Here is a 15,497-nt window from a genome sequence, read left to right on the forward strand (position 1 = left end):
TCTTCAAAATACTAATTAATTCCCATGACATGCTGAATATTTTCTTTTCCCCAAATTCCTATTTTCTCATATTCCCGTGCAATTTTGCTCCCACTGTGACTTGCCATGAGTCAACTTTTGATGTCTGTTCTATTGTTTTGTGGTTAATTTAAACAAATCCCACATGAACTGATAAAACACAAGTGCAAATAATAGAGTTGTTTCAATAACCATAAAATAGAATGTTTAAGAAAGATAATAAAAATGAGTTTTTAAAAAATGGCTCTCGAGCTACTTGTGGGCAAGGTAACTCCAGAAGACTAGAAAATATTGCAGAAATCTAGGACTTTGCAGTCGGGTGGCTTTGTGACTATTTTGCTTTTCTTTAAATAAACTCAAATTGGAAATTTTAAGTCAAGCATATGGGTGTAGTTTATGCAAGAAAGAAACACCACACTTAGAGAGAAGTCATCTTTTCTGAATGGTTGTGCATTTATAAGCTTTAAGTTACAATAACATGTTTAAAGGGTGTGCATGTCAGCGTCTGTGGCCCTGGCTCTGGATGGCCAGTTTTGAGTTCCAGTGGAGTCTGAGATGAGGGCTTCGCTGTCCTGCCCTGAAAAGGCAACACAAGAAGTAATAATATTTGAATGAAGTGAGCAAGTTACCAAGCAGTTTAAGTATGACAGTGGTTATCATGGGATCGTGGGGGTTTCTTTTCCTTATCTGTATTAGCTATAAGAATCAGGTGTTATTTTTATAAATTCTCTAAAAAGTAAAGGCATTCCCATGGCATTCTGCCCAGCTGAGCCTTCTTCCTCCCCAGGCTGCCCACTGCCAAAGAAATCAGCTGTTACTTGGACACGTTCGTTCACTAGCCACTAGGTGCGGCTTCCCTCACCTGGCCAGCCTTCAACTCCCCTCCCTCCCCAGACTCCCTGGGATTCCCCTGCACTCACAGAGTTCCAACTGTTTTTGCCTTCTGGGTGGGTGGGTGGGTCTCCATGCCAGGGCTGTCCTGTGGTGGGTGGGTGAGCCACCCCCCGCACCCCCTGTCCCTCCCCCATGCCCAGCCAGCCCTCCCTCCAGCTCGCTCCTTCTTCTGGGGCCTCTCCAGGTGAGAGTTAGCCAGGTGGGGGCGGCTGCAAAGGTATCTGCCAGGTTCTGAGAACCGCAGTGCTATTTTTCTCTCTCCACCCACGACCAGGCAGCTCAAAAAAAAAAAAAAAAAAAAAAAGGAAGAAAAAAGTCGGGAAGAGGGAAAAGTGGGGAAGAGGCTTCTAGAAACAGCTATAGAAGGGCATCTAGTCTCCTAAGCCCCAGAGGAAGGCAAGAGAAAGAAAGTCCCCCTTGAAGATGGGATGGGCTTTGAAGAAAGCCATTAGGGGGAGACGAGCCCCAGGAAGGCTCTGCACCCCCCACCCAGGCTGCCTCTTTGGGCCCCTGAACATGGCAAGGCCAGAGACCTGGTGCCCAGCCTTGCCGGCACTGCTTAGGGCTTATGTAACCAGAAGCCAGTTATTAAGTTGGGCCTCAGTTTCCCCATCTGTAAGATGGGAACAATGACTTCTCTGCGGAGATGCCACGAGGATTACATGCCATGATTATGTTGACATTGCTCAGGGTTGGGGGGTGCCGGGTAGGAGTTAGTCCTTCCCTCCTACCTATTCGCTGGTTTCTGTGTTTGTGACATCCCCTTTCCTTCCTTTTCTTTGTCAGACCGCAGCCTTCCTGCCCTCCTCCTCCAGGAAGGCCCTGGCACTGCTCCCATCTCTGCTCTGGCCGTTGGCTCGGTTTATCTGGTGTTGCTCACCCTGTTCTTTAACCTCTCTGGACTTGCCTTCCCTCTTCTGTAAAATGGGCACAGCAAATAGGACCTGCCCTGTGTGGTCGCCGTGGGCTTTAAATAAATGCATGTACAGTAACAAGAAGAGTGCCCGGCATACTTGTGATGCTCGCTCAGTGCGTGCGTGACTGTGTGTGTGTGTGTGCGTGCGCGCATGCTTGGTGTGCGCGTGCACACGTGTGTTTATAACCTGCGTTATGCTTGTATTTTTTTTTGCCATTTTCACCTGTTTCTGTTGAGTCCTCGAGCCCACCACCAGCTCTTCCATTTCTTTAGAGCCATATTGTACTTTCCCCTCTTATGCCTAGAATAGACCTCTCTGCAATATATTTATTGAATTAGCTTTTTAAAAAAAGAATCTTGGAGAGACATCCAGTTCTGCTTTCTCGGAGCCAAAAGCACTTCTCGCACATTTCCTGCAGGCAGAACCTTGCTCCCTGTTATGTGCACGGGGACAGACTGTGAAAATAGATGGCCTTTGCTTTGACCGTGTGCATTAGCATTTTAGCTGAACTGTAATTTCACCCCTCAGGGCACCCGATAGGCGGGAGAAAAAGCTCAGGGCTTGAAACACTCACTCCAGTGCATCTGGAGGCAGCATTTGCCTCCAGCTGCCAGGCCGATGGACAGACTCAGAACGTGGGTTTCCTTGGTGTGAGGTCGTGAAAAGTTTTCGAAAGCTGATCTTTAATTCATGTGTGTGTGTGTGTGTGTGTGTGTGTGTGTGTACATCTCGTCTCCTAAATTAGTTTGTGAATACCACGGGCCAAACACAGCAATGGTTTGCTAGACTCGGAGCAGTCTTGGGGTCCATTCATTCATTCACTCCTTCAACGCACACTGTTCCGAGCCCCTCGTCGTGCCAAGCACCGCTCTCGTGCTGGGATCCGGCAGTGAACATGGTGGACAAGCTTGCTCCTCTCCCGGAGCTTACATGGGACAGGGCACACACACAGACTGATAAACAGGCCGGCACTTTTCCGAGCTCACCTCCTAAGCATCCAGCCGGTGTGCCTTGAGCCACATTGCGTGAGGCCGCTAGGTCGTGGGAAGGTTTGGGTTTTATGTTAAGGGTGATGGGAAGCCACTGGAGGGCTTGAACCAGGGAAGGTATTTGCTGGGACCAGGTCACACTGACGGCTGTGCAGAGAAGGTCATGGGGGATCGAGGGTGAACTCAAGGAGATGGGCAGAGAGGGTGGTGCACATGGAGCAAAGGGAGAGGATTGAGTACGTTTTAGAACAGGGCTTTCAGTAGCAGCGCCACTGACATTTTGGGCTGATCTTTCTCTGTTGGGGGGGGTGCTGTCTCGTGCATCGCAGCATTCCTGGCCTTTGACCTTTACTTTCTAGATGCCAGTAGCACCTCTCTCCAGTTGTGACAACCAAAAATGACTTTGGATATTGCAAAACGGCGCCCTCGCCCTGGAGAACCATGGCTATCCAGTAGACCCGACAAGACTTGCTGATGGGTTGGAGATAAGTGAGCAGGTATAGACATGGGATGGTGAGGGTTGTAGTGGATGGAGGACTGGTTTTGACCTCTCACTCTGGGCTACACACTATATTACTCCCTGGAAGGGCAAATGCAAGCATAACCCAGCATGACACCCGATTTCAAAAAGGAAACTGGTAAGGCTGGCAATCAAGTATTCCCACAAGGAAGTGTAAAATGGCAGCACGGTAAGTACAGCAAAGAAGGGATGTAGGTACTAAGCAGGTGTATGAGGGGTTGGGAGGAGGATGCGCCAGCCTGGGAGGAAAGAGAAGGCTTCTGCAAGAATGAATAATTCAGGGTAAGGTGGCATTAACTAGGCTTGGAGAAGGATGTTTCAGGCAGAGGGCACAGCAGGTGCAAAGGCCCTGTGGTTGGAAACATCACAGCACATTTGAGGAATTGAAGGAAGGCCAGAGAGTCAAGAGAATGTGGGGCCAGATGGGGGAAGATGATGTTAGGGGTGGGGAGTTTGCCCAGGGCTTCACAGCCATGTTAGGGGGCTTGGTCTTTCTCAGGGGCAATGGGATGTCCTTGGAGTGTTTGAAGAAAAGTTGTGGCAGCATAGGGCTTCACTCTGCCTGCAGGGAGGGGGCAGACAGGAGAGGCTGAGTGAGGCAGTGGACAGGAGGCTCCTGCCGGAGTCAGGGTGAGCCCTCGGCAGGGGCTTGGACCCAAGAGGGTGGGTGTAAGTGTGTGGTGCGTGGGGGAGGCGCAGGTGCAGAAGGATGGACCTGGCAGGTCTTGCTGAAGCTGGGATTCTATGGCTGAGGTGCCTATTCCAGGCCTGACCCCGCGTTCCCTACGTTCCCTACGTTCCCTACATCGTTCCCTACATCGTGTCCTAGCCACCGGCCTGCCCCTCAGAGAGCTCCCACTTAACACAACACTGAGAAAGCCCTCCCACGCCCACACCGGGGGGCACTGCCCAGAATTTCAGGGCCGGGACAGAGAGAGAGGAGTCTCTACCAGCCGGAGGGGCCCAGGCTTGAATTCCTCCACGTGTCAGACACGGACTCTCACTCCTTCAACAGACGCTCACGGCGCAGCAGCTTGGGGCCAGGCGCGGAGCTCAGGGCCACCGGGGCGCCGTCTCGCGCTGTCGCCTGAGCTCGGACTCCAGGGGCCTTGACTTCTCGCCCGGCAAAGCGACTCGGGGTCGGGGGGCAGGTGGCTGGGCCGCAGCCAGGGGGCACCGTTGTACCCGTGGGGGCCGCAGCTGAGCCCTGGCAGGCCCCCCAATCTCCCTCCTCCCCCGTCCCCCTCCTCCGCGGCTCAGCTGCTCCGCTCCCCGAATACTCGGTTCCTATTTACAGAGCAGCCCCGCGAGGCCTGCCGGGGGGACCCACACGCCGGCAGTCAGCCCTGTGCCCGGACTCCGAAGCTGGCTCCATACTTCTCTTCCCACGGGAATCCCCTCATCCGCTGACACACGGCCCCTTTCTCAAAAAGGACTGGAAGAGAGAACAGCCCCAAGGCCCTTCTCCTGCCTTTTGACCACCCCGGGCGGGGTCTCAGCAGATCCCAGGGCTGTGGTCTCCCTCCGAGCGCTCACACTTCCTTCGTGGGGCGCTCTAACGCTTCACTCGGACTCACTCCTCTCCGGGCCCCCTGGCGTAGGCGCTCTTATTTCCTTATGCAGGTGGGGAAACGGAGGCACCGGGAGGCCCAGGTCACTCACCCTGCTCGCCGGGGGACGCCAGGCAGCGTGGCTGCAGAGGGCCCCCTAGGTTGCCTCTCCAAAGCCAGATGCACGGGGGCGCAGGGTGCGGGGGGCAGGGGTGCAGGGCGGGTGAGAGGCCGGGGTGCGGGGCAGGTGGACGCAAATGGGGCCTGACTCGCAGGGGCGGCCAGGATCGGGCACGAGCCCAGCCGGAGGCTCAGCTGTGTCCCAAGGGTCAGGGGCGGGGGGCGGGGCGGGGGGAGAGGCAGGGGAGCAGCAACCCTCCGGGGCGGGTTATCCAGTCCTGCCGGGTCTGCCTGGTGCTCGCTCAGGCCGTCCCCTCGGCCTCCTCCTCGATCCCGCGGGGCCTCTGGGGTCGCCCCGCCGGGTACATCACGAGGGGCTGCTCGCACCCTGCGGGTCCCTGGCTGCTGCTGAGGATGCTGCTCGGTGCAGGACGACCCAGCGGGCACCATTCCGCGTCGCGGTCAAGGCAAGGCAAGAAAACGCAGCGCGGAACCAGACGCGGGAAAGCTGAACCAGCCCCGGGGGGCAGGGGTGGGGAGAGTGGGGGCTGAGGGCTGCCCTTCTGCCTCCTGCCGTTCTAGGCAATGTGCGCCCGAGGCAGGAGCCGCAGAGATGTGTAAAAGTGACCAGCCCAGAGGGAAGTTCAAAGCCAGCCCAGGGGCCAGCCACCGAGGACCCCTCGTTCTTCCTCAGTAATTGTCCCACCAGTGCTCCCACTGGCAGCCGAAAGCCCCTTAACTTCTGGAGGTTCAGGTGAGAGCACGGCAGGCCGGGGTCGGGACCTTAATCCAGTGGACACGAGTGCTGGGGACCCCACTCAGTGGGCTGGGAGCAAGGCCTTGAGGAAAGAGAACGCAGGACAGGCAAGTGTGGATACGCTGGGAGGGGACAGAGAGGCAGCCGTGGGACAAAGCCCTGAGCCTGCAGGGAGAGCAGCCCCCCAAAAGAAGGCGAGGAAGCAAGCAAAGGCGAACTTTGCCAAGGCTGACCCTCAGCATTTAGAGGTAGGATTATTGTTACTGGCTGTTTCTTTTTTTTTAAGATCTATTTATTTTTCAACTAACATCTTTTTTTGTTTCATTTTTAAAATCAATTAATTAACATATAGTGTATTAGTGTCAGAGGTAGAATTCAGTGATTCATCAGTCGCATATAACACCCAGTGCTCATCACATCAGGTGCCCTCCTTAGTGCCCATCCGCCAGTTACCCCATCCCCCCATCCCCCTCCCCTCCAGCAACCCTCAGTTTGTTTCTATGATTAAGAGTCTCTTATGGTTTGCCTCTCTGATTTCGTCTTATTTCTCCTTCCCTTCCCCTATGTTCATCTGTTTTGTTTCTTAAACTCCACATGAGTGAAATTACATATTTGTCTCTCTGACTTATTTCACTCAGCATAATACCCTCTGGTTTCATCCACGTTGTTGCAATCGGCAAGGTTTCATTCTTTTTGATGGCTGAGTAATACTCCAGTGTGTGTGTGTGTGTGTGTGTGTGTGTGTGTGTGTGTGTACACACCCCCTCTTCTTTATCCATTTTTCTGTTGATGGTCATCTGGGTTCTTTCCATATTTTGGCTATTGTGGATATTTATTTATTTTAAAGGGGGAAGGGGAGAGAGAGAGCGAGCGAGCAGGGGGAGGGGCCGAGGGAGAGGGAGAGAATCTCAAGCAGACTCCCTGCTGAGCACAGAGCCTGATGCGGGGCTCGATCTCACCACTGGGAGATCATGACCTGAGCCAAAATCAAGAGTTTGATGCTTAACCAACTGAGCCACCCAGGCGTCCGAGCTTTTACTTTTTTTTGAGGCTAAGAGTGTTGAGTGTTAAGACTCTGGATGTTTTGGAATGTTCCCTACCTGTTTCACATTTAAAAATTACCCCCAATTTTTCGCCTATGAATAAAATAAATCCAGGCTGAAGGCTGTTGATGCCAGGAGCAGTGGCAGCCCCGGAGCCGGGTGCACAGCGTGGCCAACAGGATGGACAGCGTCCTCATCAGTTGCTGTGTCCCCTACCGTTTGGGAGCGAAGAACGGAAGCTCCCGGCAGGCAGCCCCGCCCCGGGTGTTCCGCTCCCCTTCTCCAGCACATTCCTGGCACCTGTGCCCACCTCCCGGCCCCCAGCAGGTGCTCTGTCACGGGCTGATACAGGAACGAGGGATTGAGCTGAGGCTCCTTTATCCCGGTAACTGCTGGGATTTCAAATCAAAGCACAAAGCATTTTAAGAAAAACCAGCGTGAACTTAAACGGAGAGGCATGCGTGGACAGAAGATCCCGAGTGGAATGCTGGTGGCACGGCTGCTGAATAATTGCGATGCCACAAAGAGACCAAGCAAACGAGACCGAGGACACCGAGGGATGATCATTATGTTTATTCGTACACACTTGCTTCCAAACTACAATTAATGTATCTAACAAAGCATATCATGCAAACAAAGATCAGAGGTTATACAAATTGAGGAAAGCAGCGCAGTAATGTATACATCCATCTTGCCTGCTTTAAACCAAATGTTACTGGACAGTTGAATGGCCTCTACATTTTGTCAGAAGGTGATTATACAGAAGGAAAAACCTCAACCTCCATCTCTTCATCTTCCTCCTCCGTACAGATTTGGGATCTTATATGATGTTTTCCAATGAATGATTTAAACATGACATGTCCTTCACACACACACACACACACACACACACACACACACACACACACACTTTCTCTCTCTCTCTCTTTCATGGGGCAAAAGCAACGAATTCAAATGTCTCTGACCATCTAGAAAAGATATTCTGAAAGACCCTGATAGAAGGGATAGGAGGTGAATTTTTAGACCATTTAGACTCAAAAGAATAACTTCCTTCATGGATGATTTTGAATAGTCCACTGATCCCCTTAAGAATCCCATTCTTCCAGGAAGAATATCAACAAAAATCTATGAACAATCACAGGAATAAATACTCCTAAAGTTAAGCAGAGGAGACAAAGACACAGTTATTTAATCAGAAAATGCAAAGCCACCTTTTGTCTTATTTTAGAAAAAAAAAAAGGTTCTTATAGACTTGACAGTTTCTGAAAAGTAGGGTTCTGTCTACTCACATAAGAGAGAATTTGGAGACAGATGCCCTTGGGAGTGTTTGCTGCTGCCTCTTCTTTCTTGGGGATATTGAAGCATATCTGAATTGCCCAGTGGACAAAATCCTTACAGGGCACCTCTGAATTTTCACTGAGTGTGAGCCTTGGGGGACCTGTGGGGACTGGAGACAGAGCTGAGGAAGTGCCATGCCTCCCAAGCCAAAAGGTGGTCACAGAGCCTCACAGAGCAAGGAAAGGGATCCCAGGGACCCCAGGGGAATGCTATCCTAGGGCTGCATCTGGAAGGGGAAAATAAAGCTATCTTTCCTATGGTCCAAAAGCTTCCAGACCTTAGACGGTTGTCCCCAGTGTGCCTCAAAAACATGGAGGGCATCAGTCTGCCAACACGTTCCACCTGAATTTCCAGCCGTTCTGATGTGGACTTCATATACCACTGGCATGGGGAAATCCTGCAGTGGGAGTGCAGGTCAGGGGCGCTCTAGCTGACCCCAGCTGAGTCCTCCTACAGGCTCCATGGAATTGGAGTCTTATCAAATTGTCAGTAGATTTATTTTAAAAAAAGAATTGAGTTATTAAAGTTCTCTATAAAAAAGTACAAATAGCCCAGTATACTGTTGTTCTATTGGAATTAACTAATTTCTTCCTTAAGGTTTAAAAAAAGGTCTTTGGAACTTATGGGCCTTAGTGTAGGGTCATTGTAAGGCTGTTTGATGACTGAGTTTGACCTACACAATTATCAACTGACACCTGATCACGCAGATCAGAGGCACAGGGGCCCTAGTCATACATGATTTTAACCCTCCCAGAGAGTCCCTGACATTAGAAAATGAACAGGATTGTGGTTGACACCATTTCTAGATGCCTTCACTCACTATAACTCAGGTAACCTTCCCCAAGTTTCTGTATCTTCCGCAGCAGAAATATACAGCATTCCCTAGATTTTGTCTCATCAGCCCAAATGGGAAATGACAGACATGTTTACAGTCTGGTATATTCCATAAGATGTAACCCAAGCAACTCAAGGAAAAGGTTTTAAAAAATAGTTTCCCACTTGTCACTTTAGCGTGTGGTCAGTAAGAACCAGAGTGCCCTTTTCCTTCACTGGAACTGTCTTGGCCTCGCTGCTCCTCTCTTAACGACCATCATCCTTTGGGTCCCCGGGTCAGCGTCTCCTTCCTGATGATGACTAGTGTGCGCAGTGGGGGACCAGGCACTCCTGCCCTTGCTGGGCTTAAAGAGACAGGAAATGGTGTGATACGCACACACAAGAAATAGGTGACTTCGTAAGACCAGAGTGAGAAAGTGACTGTCAGTTGGTGTTGCCTTTCTGAGGCATTTAAAAATATCAGACTCTCACTTTCTCTCCCTCTTCAGTCCTGAGAAAATGAATCCCTGCAAAAACCCAGACTTCTCCCACTAAGGGCAATCAGGTGGGGACTGGAGTGTTAGTTCCTTCTGCCACTTCTCTATCTGTCCCCGGCCGCCATCGTTCCCGGCAGGAAGCCACAGAGGAAGGCGGGTGGGAACTTACCGACTTCCGGTGCGTGCTGGATGGTTTGGCTCTGCCCAGAGAACTGTGAGCCACCTCAAGGCAGGCAGGGGCAGGGGGGCTTCCAGTGGCCGCTGAGGATGCGGTTGGCCTTCACGGGATGCTTTTTGAGGAGGACTAGACTGTGTTCCTGGCAACAAACTTGCTCTCAGGGACCAGCAGGAGGTGGATATCAAATGCACCAACAACCAACGACGCAAAGCCACTGGAAATGGCAGTAGCTTCCTTCCCGAGGTGCCCTCTCCTTCCTTCCACACCCTCCTACCTTCCTCCTCCTGCAAGCATCCTTCCGGATACACTCAATCCCTGCTCTTCTTTAAATGCCTTATGGACCTCAGCCTCCACTGACCTCTCCCCTCTCTGAACACCAATGGGTAGCTCTCTTGGGTCTACACCCTCGTTCCAGCAAGTACGTCAGCTCATCAGCTCGCTCTGCTGAGGATTGCAGCTCAGAGAGGTGCTCCACAACCCTTGGCTGGTTGTCTCAACTGTGTTCTTTCATCACCTTTCAACCGACCATCTCAGGTCAAGTTTCCGAAGTGCCCTAAATGCTCTGATTTTCGGCCAACATTCCTCATAAGAAAGCCTGACACATCTCATAAGACAAGACAGACGGAGACTCTGCATTCACTGGCACCAGGTCGTGGGGATCAAAGAGAAGCAGATGTGAAAAGCAACCACTGCCTTTTGAATTAGTTCCTGCCTTTAGTGAACTGCCCATTAACCTCTGAGGGCTATACCTGGCTGCACACTCTAGATACTTCCATCGAAACTGAGCATCTAGCCTCTTTAGACAAGATGCCAAGAGAGGGGCTGCCAACCCATTGGCCTGCAGCCTCAGAGCCAAGTTCTGCTGCTGAGTAGCCCCCACAATCCAAGGGAAAAAAGAATGCAAGCCAACGTGAATGGCCCTTCAGAGTCTCGGGCCACAGAGTCTGGCAGAGAAGCAGACTGTGCTAGATGCTGCCTGGGTCCTGGACCTCCACAGGCCCCAGTGATATGGGCAGCACTTGGGGGCTGAACTTCAAGAGTTCAGGTGTCCTCCTCGTTCCAGCTGACAGCTTCCCTGTGGTTTTCACACAATGCCCACGAAGTGGGACTGCACCAGAGAACTGTATAGATCGCTGCTTTTGTAAGCTGGCCTAACAGTTGGTCATGGTCACCTACACTGTTTATTCTTTCAGAAATAACCATCTTGGGCTGCTCAGACCTTTACAACATTAGCCTTTATCTGAATCCGGTACAAAGCCATGCACCAAACAGGGCACATCACGGTGATACTTCAGCAGGTCCTGAGGTTTACTGTCTTCCCCCCAAGTTTGGCCTCAAGCCTGCTGTCCCTCAGGCTGAGCACAGGGCCCCACAGCCAAGAGATTTTCTTTTAAAACTCTGCCACACATTCTGAAAGAATACAAGCCAGCTGAGACACTGAATATGTTTCCTGGAGAATTATGAATAATTTGGAAATGTGTTGGCTGGGTGAGGGAAAGCCTGAGACTGCGGCTGGCTCAGAAATAAGCAGGTGGCATGGGGCTCGGGAACCAACGGTCCGGAACCCCCCATGTGTTCTTTTCTGAGGTTTTCCTCACTGCCTGGGGCTTGCTGTGGGTGGCGGGGCGGGGGGGGGGCGGGAGGGGGGGTTCCGTCCTGCTGCTGCTCCATCCAGGGGCAGGGTGACCGTCTGTTTTGTTTCTTAGGCTAATTCCATAAACTGGTCCCTTTTCTACTGACCAGCAGGACTGTGGCCCTGGGTGTGCTGGGGCCCTTTCTGGGTTCTGACAACTACAGCCCATAAAAGAATGCAGAGGAAGTTGCTCTTTTTGGGGCTGACCCACTGACTACCCCATCTCTTCCCCTAATCAAGGGTTCCCAGGGCAGACCAGGCCTCTCAAACTCAAAGACCCTTCTGTGGTTGTGTGTTACATGAATTTCAGGCAAACAGCCAGAGAGTAAAAATGAGGAGGCGCGTAGCTGGGAGACGCATTTGGGGCACAAGGGGAAATAGAGCGGCCCCATAAGACCTGATAACTACTTCCATGTTGGGTGTTTTTTCTATCGTAGGAGGCTGGCTTCATCGAGGAACTTGCGTCAGCACGGTGTCTCACCACGGAGGCGCTCCTCACAAGACTGGAAAGGCTGGTTCTAGCAACAGGTGGAAGAAGATCTGCAGCTTCTAAAGAGTCTGCGGATAGTGCCAGGGGATGGCTGTGCCCAGGGGGGCTGCTGGACTGGACGGTTGTCTCACGAAGTCTGTATGTGCTGGAGCAAAGGGCGAGTCGTTCCGGGGGCAGCAAGGTGGACAGTGTGCTTCTGGTGTGTTTGCACACACATAGCAGGAAGGGCGTCTTCCTGTCCCTCCCACCCCGAGTCACTAACAGTAACAAGGCTGAAAAGGAAAAACCAAAGTCCAGCCCAGGGGCTGTGACAACATCACACCTACACAAACATACTAGGTAGACTGGAGTCAAACACTTCCTGATGTCCCCAAGAGGAAGAGTGGCACAGGAGTGGAAAATGGTGCTGAGGAGCTAGGAGAGAGTGAGTGTCATCTCAGAAATAATCCCCGAAAACAAAAACTTTTGTTTGCAGGTAGAATCAAATATTTATATATATATTTATATATATATAAGCCTAACTGATCATGTAAAATAGCCATTCATTTCAAAATTAGATCTACGATAAAAAAATTAATATATCCGATACAGTGCCAATGTGCAGGGTACCCCGGGGGTGGGGGTGAGGGGAGAGGAAGCACGCAGCAAGGAATTAAGCAAAAGCTTAATCATAAAAGCAGATTAGAAACAAGAGCCTTCACAAATATAGCACAATTGTGTCTTATAAAATTATTATAATACTCTCTTTATACTTGATACGATTATATCAATAATATAGATTCACTTGTTATTAAGGTTTATTATAAACATGCAAAATTCATTGCATGATGCATTTGCAAAACATATTAAAATCCTTCTAGCAATAAAACATCTTTGAGCTGATGTGCATCCAGGTTTTCCTGATTCTACAGCTTCAGGTGTGTCATTCAACATGAACTGGAAATGGGGACCCAAACTGTATTGGTTTTCATCCCTTAGCGGATGTCAAGGGCTGGACATGGGAAGAAAATCGGTCAATGGAGACTTATGCTATAGTTAACACTCTGTTAAGTTACTGTACACCGTACTCTCATGAACAACACCGCAGCCTAGTAAATAAATAAGTACAAAAGGGGATGGGGCGTACACTTCAGCTTCTGAGGAAGTAGGTAGCAAAATATTGGTTGGAGGGTGGGGGTTGGCTAACAACACTCGTGAGTAGTGGCATGATTGCTGATGGCACCCTGGATCACAGAATAATCTCCCAGAGATTAAAATGAACATACATACACACTGGTTTATCCTTGATCTGAAATGATTTCACATGCTCATTTAGCAAAGTCCTTAGAAGATTTGGCCTCTTAAAAAGAAATGCAAGTATTAAGATAATTATCAACCAAATAGGGGAGTTGACAGGTTCACCCAACGTTCATCTGAGGTTCGCTCTCTTTTTGAAGACCAGTAATCACTGGACCGTGACTGGGTTAAGGCTGTCAACGTCTGGTAACAGTGAGCTTGCAAATGACTCACTGGTGGGGACATGATTCATCTCGGCCTCTTGAATTCTAGGGACTCTTTCCACTGAGGCAGAGAACAGAAGCAGCGGGTATTTCAAAGCCTCCCCCACCCCCCACCTGGCTCACATACTGGGCACCCCGTTCTTTTGTTCCAAAGATGTCTCACAGGGAGAGTCACTGGCCCCGGGTCAGGTTCATTTTAACATCTCTGGTTGGGGGATCCCAATGGTGGAAATTGACAGAGGGATAAGGAAAATATATCAAATCGTACCAAAAAGGGGGAAGAATTTGTTTGCTTCCTAGGAAGGGTTAACCTACAGGCAGATATGACTTCTACATAATTAAACTGGACACTGTACATTATACCATCTTCCACTAAGATAATGTTCTTGGTTGTAAGAGAGAGACCCTGAACAGTTACTCACATTTGGACTAATAACCCTAAAATTTTCAGGCCCCCCCAGCTGGAACAAGAGAAAAGGCCATGGCCTTAAAATTTTAGGGTTAAGGATCACTTCCCACTATTGGGGGGCTGGGGGCTGGGGAGGCGTTGGTTCTCAGTGGTGAGTTTCATACTGCACTCTGCAAGATGGGGTGCACAAATTGGGGGTTGACATACGAGAACCCCTCGAAATCAGACTGGTCTATGTTAGCAATGACCAGCTGATCAGGTGGTGTTAAGACAGGCTGCCCTCGCGTGAAGAACTTGTCAAAGTTTTCTGCGCCTTTGCCACACTGCGGAGAAGAGAGAAAAAGAAGGAAAGGTTAGTAATTATTGCAAAGCACAAGGGGCAGCTCTCTGAGAGGGCTCTGCAGGGAAGAGCGTGGCCCGGGGGAATTGGGACTGGTCGAGGCAGGAAGAATTCTGGAGAATCTGCACACCTACTGGATTCCAAAGCCAGCCACAGCAAACAATAACGCAAAGTCACTCGGTTGTAAACCCTCAATTGCCCTTGGAACCGAACCCCTCCGTGGAAAGGCACTGCTGATAGTAAAGGCAGCAGCAAGGACACAGCCTGTTTTATGTCACTTCCACTTCACAGAGCAAGCGGGCTACGGGCATGATGCCACACTCACGGGGCCACCAGTCACAGTCCATGTTGAAAGGCCAGGATGTTGGGTGCGAATGCAGACAGCGACCTCTGAACCAAGAGGTTGAGATTTCTGTCCCACATGTGGTTCTTTGCAACCATAATTGTAATAAAGTAAAAGCTGTGTTATTCTTGCAACTGGAAAGTTCTAAAAACCTCAGTCTCTAATCTTCCTTTGGGTACCAATATTGAAGTAGGGGTGGTGGTAAGGTTGGGACATTCACCCTGGGGCCCGGCTGGGCTTCAGCATATCTAGATCTATCTGGTCACTGGCAGGTCGATACGGAGTTCCCTCACAGGTGGTCTCAGGCTGGAGGGGTTTTGCTTGGGTGCCCTGAGCAAGGGAGAGCAGTCTCCAATCTGTCTTAGATAGTCCTCTCCTCTGGGTCCACCGGGGCACTCAACAGACAGGGCTGCAGGCAGAGCTGCCCTGTTAGAGGCTCTGAGAAACAGGGCAGCATGCACAGCACCGCTTGGGAGCCTGGCCCCAAATCGGGGGGAAGGGGTGTCCTCACTTTCTCAGCCGCTCAGGAGGGCTGTGGCATGTTGAAGTCCCCAGGACCCCACATGACTCTGAGACAGGGAATGCTGGGGTTGCACTGGTGATACAAATCACATGGTATTCTACATGTTGCAAATGATCACCCTTCTACCTGCTGGTATCATAGGGTGACATGAACCAATTCCGAGTTAGCACAACTTTATACTACCCAGGCATCCCTGGATCTTTAACAGAGGATAGCTCTAGGTACACTGTAAAGGGGGGTGGGGGGGTCCATCCCACTCCCTCGAGTGTAAAAGGGGCAAAAGACCCATGCCCCCTCCCTGGGCTGCTATGAGGGTTAAGGGCGCAGTGTTTCGCATAGACCCCAGCATGCAGTGAGAGCACAAGGATTGCTGTTATTTTTGTAAGGCCAGTTTAGTCTCACAGACCGTATTCCCACTTCCTCTTTTACATCTTTCCCATCTTCTAGAAGGTTTCCTTGAGAATCTAGCTTCACTAGGCTTTTCCCACCCTACTCCTAAGGCACGTGGTGAGTTCAAAAGTAAGGTCTTTCATAACTGACAGCTTCCCTTTCTGGGGGTGCCTTCATTTTCATGAGCGACCACCCACTCCTAATCGGGGAGAGTCCATACCAGGGGATTGTATGGG

General features: G+C 50.7%; 1 protein-coding gene across 2 annotated transcripts in view; it reads right to left on the reverse strand.

Moving 5' to 3' along the window:
- Positions 1–7,366: 7,366 nt before the first annotated feature.
- PRKCA (protein kinase C alpha) overlaps positions 7,367–15,497 on the reverse strand; it is a 391,533-nt gene continuing 383,402 nt past the window's right edge. For both annotated transcript variants that reach the window (XM_036106826.2, XM_078065961.1), the window contains one exon: positions 7,367–13,988. In XM_036106826.2, the coding sequence (XP_035962719.1) occupies positions 13,824–13,988 (165 nt within the window). In that variant the 3' untranslated portion in view covers positions 7,367–13,823. The remainder of the gene's footprint in view (positions 13,989–15,497) is intronic.

The sequence above is a fragment of the Halichoerus grypus genome, chromosome 2 (genome assembly GCF_964656455.1).
Source record: "Halichoerus grypus chromosome 2, mHalGry1.hap1.1, whole genome shotgun sequence".
NCBI lineage: Eukaryota > Metazoa > Chordata > Mammalia > Carnivora > Phocidae > Halichoerus > Halichoerus grypus.